The sequence below is a fragment of the Diorhabda carinulata genome, chromosome 5, assembly GCF_026250575.1.
Source record: "Diorhabda carinulata isolate Delta chromosome 5, icDioCari1.1, whole genome shotgun sequence".
NCBI classification, from domain to species: Eukaryota; Metazoa; Arthropoda; class Insecta; order Coleoptera; family Chrysomelidae; genus Diorhabda; species Diorhabda carinulata.
The window spans coordinates 13087652-13096992 of record NC_079464.1 but is presented as its reverse complement, the minus strand read 5'-3'; the positions used below and the strand labels follow the sequence as shown (position 1 = coordinate 13096992).

Below are 9341 nucleotides of genomic sequence, written 5' to 3'. Positions count from 1 at the left end.
TTTTTTTCACGTAGTCTACAAGCTCATTTGCTGTATATGGAGGCGGAATGTTGGACACTACCACGTAATTCTAATCCTCCTTTGTAGGGTTTATATGAGGTGGGAGTGAGATAATTTTAGAAGATGAAGGAACAATTATATTTTGGTTTTTTGTATGGTCGGTCTGCGTTGATATTGTCTTTTTTACTGTTAAGCATTAGTGTCATTTGCTCAATACTTTGTCTAAGTTCAGCTATTTCTTTTGATAACATTGGTGAGTCGTGAACCTGGACTTGAACAGATCCATCATAATTGTCCAAGAAACTAGTTCCTAAGTTGTAAATGTCTTCTTTCGTTTCCCTAAACAAATAAAATAGAGATTGTTATTCAATTTCAGACTTTTTGTTGTGGAGATTGTGTAAATCGTCAATTTTCTTGTATAAGATTTTCCATTTCGAGTCATGGTCACTTAGAATGTCATATATTTCCGAGATGGTTGGAAATATGTATATCAGACTATTCAATTGGTTTGATAAATAAATGTAAAGAAAAAATTATTCGTTTTACACAATTTTTATTCACAGTTTTTATTAAAAACAAAAATATTCACATAAACAAGGATTATCCATAAAATACTGTTCATAGGAAACTGATGACGCTAAGAACACTGTTAGAGGAGATTTAGCGAGATGGTCGGATAGCTTGGTTCCCTTTCTCCCAGTTCCATCCCCGTCGAGCTATCTACAACGTTTATTCTTGTCCTGGTAGCCATGAAAGATGAAGATTCCATTTGATTCCCACGCCAGGTGCGAATTACGTTCCGTGAATCGTTTTTTGTATGCCAAAAACGTTCCTCCGATGGGCATTCTTTTGATAAAAACATTCTTACATCTTCGGACGAAGTGATTATGAAAATGTTGAAAATTGCAGGATAACGGTCAGTCCTGCATTCACAACATTTCAAAAACCTGCTTAGGCTATGCTCAGATTTGTGCAAAGTGGATTTCGTATGATGTATGACAATGGAAACGTATAGAAGCAGCCTGCGAATTCCTTCATGCTTACAAAACCGATGGAGAGTAATTTTTCGTCACTGTGGATAAGATCTGGATCCACTACTTAACACTAAACACAAAAAATAATCCCGTCAGTGGAAACAAGTTTAAGAAAATTCTGTATGCGGGAAAAGTGATGGCGAATGTCTTTTAGAACAGGAAACAGTTGTTGTATGAATACCTGGATAACAATTGTTGCGGATAACTACTGTCGGATGCGCGATTCAAAACAAGAGAAGAGACTTGCTCATAAATAGAGTCCGACTCCATGACAACGCGCGTCCACACACCCCTCGTATCACGACTGATCTCATCAACAGATTTGCATGAAATATTGTATCACAAACCCCTAAAGCCCATATTTGGATCCCAGTGATAACCATCTCCTCCCTGAGCTGAAAGGGGAGGTTTTAATTAATCTTGTATGCAAAAATGCATTGATCTAAACGGCGATTATGTGAAAAAAAAGCTTTACAAACTTGTTTTATTCAATTCCAATAATCATGTTTTTTATCGTGAAAATTCGTTGGAAACTTTATTTCATGAACAAGCCTCGTATTTGCAAAGAAGAAGGGAGAAACTAAAGGTAAGATTAGGTAATATTTTAACGAGTAATAAAGTCGGTTCCCACAGTTTTCTGCTTAATCCAATCGTCAAACTTCTTAACAATTTCTTTGGACATGTGATTTTTCCAATCTCCTACTTCCCCTTTCCTTATAAAGTGATATCCTAGTTTTTCAAAATAATCTTTTCCTCCTTTCTTATCAACAAGAACTTCACAGTTGCAGCTCCTATTTTCTCTCATTTTAGAAAAGTGTAGAAAATCGTTTAATGCTTCGACTTCAGCATCGGACACTTTTTTTCCCAAAAAATCTGCTAAATTTCGTATGAATTTTTTTGTATCCCGTTTCATATCTTCATAATGAACAATAAAAATGTTATCTTCATTTTTCTTATTCCAAAATTCCAAACTGTGTTCAATTTGATCGCCGTAGATAACAGCGCCGTTGGTAAAAAGTTCACAGAACGTTTCGAAGTCGACGTTGAAATTATGTAGGAGTTTCACGTGGTAGTAAAATGAAACGCATGTGTCCTTTGGATCTCTTAGACAATAAATAATCTGAAAATAAAATATAATTGTTAAAAAATCAATAAGAAATTTTTGAAATAAATTAATCAGAATCTCAATTGTTTTAACAGCATTGTAGATATTTATTCATGCATTAAACGTTCGTACATGCTAAAGATGATTCTCTAAGTAAAAATCCAGTAATTTTGACGTTCATCATCGAAAAAAAAAAGACCGACAACATAGTTTGAAGCGGCCGCGACATCGCGGCTCCTCCTCGGAATATTTTGAGAATATTAGTCCGGTCAATTTAGACATTAGAAGTTACATGAATTCCCATCAAGCTGAAAAACAGTAAAATTGTTCAAAATATAATTAGAAATAGAATTTGGAAGTTCCCCATCATTCCCGTGTATGGAAAAAATTTTTTTCAAGATCAAAGTTTATCACGATTTTCAGCAAAACTATAAGTTTTATCATAAAAATACCTCAGACAAAAATTCATAGAATGATCTACAAAAATCGTATACTTTTTACTTTTTTTCGTACAAGCCACTGTTTCTGAGATATAATGAATCAAAACGTTGTAAACGTCATAATATGTGCATATTTCCACGCCACCTATGAGGTAGTGTATTTACCACGTTTTTTAACATGATTTCTCCGTCTATTCCACGGGTCTGTTTTATTTGAAACTATTGCAAAATGGAAATTGGCAAAAATTGAAAAGATAAAAGCGATTTCAATTTAAAAAAGTTTTAATCGTCCGAGTCGTAACTTTCAAATTCTTCTTGTCCTTTTTCTTCTACTTCTTTTTGTTTTTCTTCTTCCTTATCTTAATTCTGAGTGCATGTAAACTGCGTCAATGTATCGCATGTTGCTTCGTTGGAATCAAACGAATCCTCAACTGTCAGTAATATCAAATCCCTCAGCATTAGTAAATCATTAGATTCAATTTTAGAGCACGACCGGCGTTGACAAGGTGTACATGCCAAAGAACAAAATTTTTTGTAACCACTTTCAGCACCCCTTTTTGCAGTTACGAGTCACCAGTTTCTCCCGCGCAGGTGGAAATAAAGTTTGAACAGGTTCTAATTGACCAACTTCCAACCTCAGTTTAAAAGTGTGATAGTGCATTACTTCATTATTTTCATTATTATTCATTATTCGAAGGAAATATGATCAAAGTTTCAACATATAACGGTCAATTATGGTACACCAGCAGTTTTTTCCCAGAAATGTTCGACAAAATCGGGGAAACCAATCGCAGAAAACGAATCATTCTCCACAACGACACTGCGAACTCTCACACATCAGTTCAAACAGTCAAAACATGCGTACAAATCACATGTTTTGGAGGTGTCGCAATCGAAAACGATAAAGACATATCCAATTGTAAATACTTGTTTATCTAAAAACTTGCTAGAATTAATATCCCTGATTACTTGAAAAATTATATGCAGTCATACCTTAGGTTTGATCTCTTGGAGTCCTACTGGAAGCAGTTTTAAAGGAAGATGACTTTTAATACATCTTGGAGAAGGTAAATTATGAACGTAATCTACAGAGTTTGTAAATACATGATTAAATTGTTCAGTGTATTCGAAAAGAGCAACTGACGTTCTGAAAAAGAAAACGTAACTATAATTTAGATGAATTAACTGAAGATACATAAGAAGTTATACCAATGAATGATAAGATATTAGATTTGAAAATATCTGATATCGAATAAATATCAAACTCGTGAAAAGTGCTTTTTGTTTTTTAATCGTCTTTTTTCGAAAAATTCGTTATACTTAAAACTGAAATTCTTTTATTATTAAGGGTTGTTAACAAAGGATAGCTTGTATAGTGGCAAAAATTAACCATGGCCTAATAAAAAACCCGTTGCCTTAACTGGAAGAATATATGAAAAAAATAATTGTAACACGTAAGGTTCTTCTTTTGGTAAAATATTTAATATTTATTAAAAAAGTAATTTCACATTTTTTGAATCGTATATATTGACGATATTTTTCATAGTATACATCCTAATAAACAAGCCTCACATCTATTAAAAACAAAAACCGAATTTTCATTGTTCTAACATCTTGGTGGAACCTTTTACCCTGCTCATCACTTACAGCTCCCAGATTTTCAAAAAATATCAGATGGAAATGGAGGAAATGAATTTTCAATTCGAGCACCAAGGGATTTGTAGACGTCTAGAAGTTCATTAACTAACTGTTGGTAGTTTGGATCCATATTGTTGTCCAAAAATACCCTCACTACACTAACAAATGCCTTCCATACTCTGAGTTTCTGTCTAGTGAGCTTTTTTGCGAAATTGTCATCGTCCAGTAATTTTCTTATTTGTGGTTAAATAAAAAAACCTTCCTTCAATTTGGCATCACTCCAATGGGGAAATACTTCTCTAAGGTTTGACGGCGCGTTTGACTTGACATTTTTGTCTTTATAATCACTTTTTTCATTATGAACAGAGAACCCCTTACTATGAAACTCAACAGAATACCAATTTTTACAATTCACGTATTTTTTTAGCCATAAAATTTACCGATGTTAACCGCCCCTTTATAAAACTATCTACCTGCTAATGTAAACAGGGATAATTAAGCAATTGAAAAGTGGTACATATTAGGGCTTAATTTATATTTTTCCTATTATTGGAGGGGTATTTCCAGTTTAAAAATAAAAGTCTCGCCTGTTTTACGAAAATCTTGTCGACTAGTGTAATTATTACTGTGTATAATATCTTTTTTGAGATAATAACATGTTACTCCATAATTTTTAGAAACAAATTACACGGCACGTCAATATTTGCTTCTTCAACTGAGGTACAAACTACTCAAGCTCTGAGATAGACTAATAAAAATAAATATTGATAATTGAATATGATTTTATTGTTTTCAAACTATTCTTCATTAAGATCAATACACTTTTGCATGTGTTTAATCCAATTGTCGAAGCATTTTTTTCCATTCCGATTGAGATACCTCCAAAACATGTGATTTAAGTACATCAACCGTTTCTTCAGGTGTAGACTTCACAATATATTTTTGATCTGACGGAATAAGAAGGAATAACTGGATGCAAAACAAGGACTGTTCGGTGGAAGACTTAACTTCAAAATTTTCTAAAGACAAAAATCTATTTTTCTGTTAATAAAAATATGGTGGACAGAAGAAATTAACAAACCCCTGAGGTCATACAAAAAGTTTCATGAGAATCGTCTCAGTTATTACCAAGAAGTTAATGGTGGTCATTTTGAACATTTAATTTAATTGTAAAGTACATTCTAAATATTATGCCACATTATTATCTTCATTCTACGTTTTGTGATAGGAACTACAAAATTTTATATTTTAAAAATCAATTTTCTCAAGTATGATTTCACCAAATTTGGAAAATTTCATATTGCTGAACAGAGGACTAAAATCCCTTTCCAAATGGTACCACACGACCCCCTTTCTATTTAAAATTTTCGGGGATTTCTGCGGTCAGGATTATGAACAAAAAACTAGGTTGAAGGGTTGAACCACGTTGGAATTTTGAAAATACTCGACGTTTCTGCTCCCATTCTGGAGCTATTATTAGTAGAAAGGTGGGGATAGGGTAGTTATTCGTTCATTCGTGAAAAGTGATCCGATTCTATAGTCTTAATCCACCTACTCCATGTAACTAATCCTTTTTTTCTGGTTGATTCCAAGACTCAATCTGCCTACACCTTGGAATTTTCCTAAGAACCCCCCAAGTAGCCGATCTCCACACATTTATTACCCTTCTCGCCAAAAATATACTTCCCACGCGCGCCAAAACCCCTAATAGGTCCCTCATAATTACAAGGTCAAAGTGACTAGCTCCCCAGTTAGCTGAAGACCAGCAGTGAGTGTGTCACAATGCTCTCGATGGTAGGTGTAAACATTCTAATTTCCTATTTCATATTTTTTTTGTTTCAGTTTTCCATTTCCTCGGTAAAATTCCAAGGAGTAGGTAAATTGAAGCCTTAGAATCAATTAAAGGGGTGATCCATTGCGTGAAATAGGCAAATTGAGATCACAGAATCAGACCACTTCTTACCAATGAACGAATAACCACCCTATCCCACCCTCCTTTTAATAAAGGCTCCAAAGTGGGAGCCAAAACATCTAGAATTTTTAAAATTCCAATATGGTTCAAACCATGTAACTAGTTGTTATATATTTTTTTCAGAACTACCCCTCTTTCCCCTATATCAGTGAAAATGAAAGTCGTATAGTTTATAGGTGATTTAATTGACATTAAGAATTATATTTTCATTTTTCAATTCAAAAGCCAGTTTTATGAAAAAAAATCAAATGTTAACATGACCTTATTAGAGTCACCTACCTTACATTAATTCACAGGAAAAAACATCAACTTTATTTTATTCGAGTCTTTTCAAATGTTTCCTTTCTGAAATTTCTTTGAACACCGCTTGTTCCATAGCACCCAAAAATTCTTGGAGAGAGCTTGATGATTCTAAATATAAAGCATGAGCTAAAAATGGTATTTTCCTCAGAGACCTTCCACTTAATCCCAGACTTTTTTCACATATATCTAATAATTTATTTGTTTCTGTCGAAGGTGATTTAGCATTATTGATAATGTATTCGATAGGATCCAGCATTCCATTCTTGATAACATTCACTTTAATTAGTTCATTGATGCAAGTATAATAAACTTTGTAAATTGCATGTACTGAAGGGTTGTTTAAAAATTGTTTGATGTCAGCTCTATCAATAAATGCTAAATCAATTGTTTCTGTGATATTGGAAGTGGCGAAGATTAGGACATTCGAATTTCTTTTAATCTGATCTATCTGAGTCAGAAGAGCATTAACAACCCTTATTGAATCTGATGGTTCAACACCCGATAGACACTGATTTCTAGCATGCGCTAACGATTCCACTTCATCAAGTAGCACACACACTAAAATATTTTTATTTTGTATAATATCATTTATTCTAGAAAATACTTTATTCACTAATTTCCCACTTTCAGAGAACCATTTTGAAAATAAACTGTGGCTGTTGATTTCCATTAGTACACCAGATCCAAACCTTTTTCCCATTCTAATTGTGAGTTTTTGTGCTAACGCCTTACAAAGTGAAGTTTTTCCAGTACCCGGAGGACCATGGAGTAAAATCACCCTATTACAGCTAATTATATTATTATCAACACCTTTATCTGCAAATTCCATCATGGTTTGAGCATATTTTAATAAGTTTTGTTTAATATTGTTATCATAAAACAAATTTTCCCACATATTCAGAAGACATGCAGATGGAAGGATTAACTGTGTAGATATAGTGATTTCTCCATCATTTCCATCCTCTTCGTTATGATGAAAGGGTTCTTCTGTGTTTAATTTATACACAAACCAATTAATGTTCAAGTTACTGAAATCCACAAAAGACTTATCATAGTTTGGGATTTCTCCTACAATAATAGTGTCTACATCTTTATAGAAACAAATATTTTCTTCTCCTCTAACAGTTATCACACTATTTGGTCTAACAATAATTTGCATCAAATATTTTTCAACTAAATCTATGATTGTTTTTCTTTTTATTTCACTATTTTTAGTTAAAACAACTTCTATATCTATATTGTAAAACATTTTTGTTAACTTAAATTTGACGTTTTATATACTAACCGTTAACGGCAAAATAGGTAACGTCAATTCTTCTTTTTCATTACACTCGACCACAAAAAGCAGCCAGCTAAATAATTTTTATAATTAATTGCATTGTAGTTTACGGGTACTTTTCTAATGCAATTTGCAATGTAGTGTGACTACATTTGAGGTTATTTGATGTGATTGAGACCTTGTAGTATTTACAATAAAGGATAATGGAAAATGATTCAGTACTTTTTGATATTTCACATTCGTTCGATGACGAAGATGTAATGAAACCGTTTCCAGAAGATGTAGTGCAACTAGTACAGTGAACTGGCTGAACTAGTTCTCTTGCACTGCTACTAAGAACAGCGATACTAGCGCTGGTTCTGCTACAAAGAACGCTTTAGTGTACACTTCCTGAACTAGTTCTGCCAGTGCAACTACCAATAGCAAACCTCGAATTTAAGCAGTACAGTATAATGGGTGAACTAGTTCTCTTGCACTGCTACTAAGAACATCGACACTAGTGCTAGCTCTGCTACAAAGAACGCTTTAGTGTTCCCCTCCTGAACTAGTTTTTTTTATTCTCTTTTCTAAAGAATCCATTAAGCTCCTAAACATTTGGGAGTCAACTATGAGGTCATTAAAGTGAAGTTGAATTCTGTCTTTCAATTATTAAGGTGACTTTACCTTTGTAACATAAACATTTTCTTTAAGATACGACCAATCCAAGGGATTAAAATCGCATGACCGAGGAGGCTAATGAATCGGAGCTTCTGCATCTTTACCAATCCTTCGATTCAGAAAATGGTTACTCATCCAATTACGACATCTTCTATCAAAGTGCGGTAAAGTTCCATCGTGCATAAAAAATAAAGATCTTCGCTTGTTTAGCGTTAAATCTTCTAGTTCTTTACCAATCAAACCCCAAATATTTTTTAGTTTTCTATCTATTCTAGAGACGGATCCCATGAAATATACTGCCTTTCAAACTTATCAATAAACTTTTTCCTGCTCTACTCCGGTGCTACGCACAGTTTAAATACCAAAAAAGCAACGAACGTTCAAAAGTGGCGACCAAATAAATTATTTGAGCTAGTCCCGCTTACCGATAAACCTCCGAAAATGTTTTAGGCGTTCTGTTCTGTTCGGCGCAACATGCTGACAAGATACAGCACGCGCGGCGCGTTAGATTCGTTCAAGCTCGAGTGTTTCGTTGCAAGTGTATACCCACCATTAGGTAATTACATTAAATTTTACTACTACTTACTCAATTAAAGGCGCACGTAATTGCTGTATAGTGGATTGAGCTCTTTCAAAATCCAAATTATGACATAGCAACCATATCATTTCTTGGCACCATGTGGACCCTGTTGGACAAATTATTAAGATAGTTTACTATAAAAAAATAGTAAACCAAAAGACCAAATTTTAGCTTTTCTCATTATATGCCAGTAAAATAGTATACGTCATCCCTTAATTTTCAAAAAAAAATATATATCCCCAAATCGAGAACAACCGTTTGAGGGCGGGAAATAGAGGTGTGTAATATGACACTTTCTAACCTTCAATAACGTTAGTAATGACAGCATTTCAT

The 9341-nt window shown here is 33.7% G+C and overlaps 1 protein-coding gene across 2 annotated transcripts; it reads right to left on the bottom strand.

Annotated features, from left to right (window-relative positions):
* Nucleotides 1-536: 536 nt before the first annotated feature.
* Nucleotides 537-7787, bottom strand: LOC130894415 (pachytene checkpoint protein 2 homolog). Of its 2 annotated transcripts, XR_009059324.1 has the most exons (3): nucleotides 6469-7787; nucleotides 3573-3726; nucleotides 537-2154 (listed from the first exon to the last, which is right to left on the bottom strand). XR_009059324.1 is itself a non-coding variant. In XM_057801255.1 (2 exons), exon 1 carries the CDS (start codon nucleotides 7739-7741, stop codon nucleotides 6506-6508), a length of 1236 nt encoding a protein of 411 aa, XP_057657238.1. In that variant the 5' UTR covers nucleotides 7742-7784; the 3' UTR covers nucleotides 537-2154; nucleotides 6469-6505. The 2 variants fall into 2 exon arrangements, 1 of the variants encoding a protein (XP_057657238.1); XM_057801255.1 differs by lacking the exon at nucleotides 3573-3726 and having other exon boundaries at nucleotides 6469-7784.
* Between the last annotated feature and the right edge of the window lie 1554 nt (nucleotides 7788-9341).

What these genes read in the sequence shown, in the direction of transcription:
- LOC130894415 (XM_057801255.1), bottom strand. Translation starts at nt 7,741, where the DNA reads ATGTTTTACAATATAGATATAGAAGTTGTTTTAACTAAAAATAGTGAA.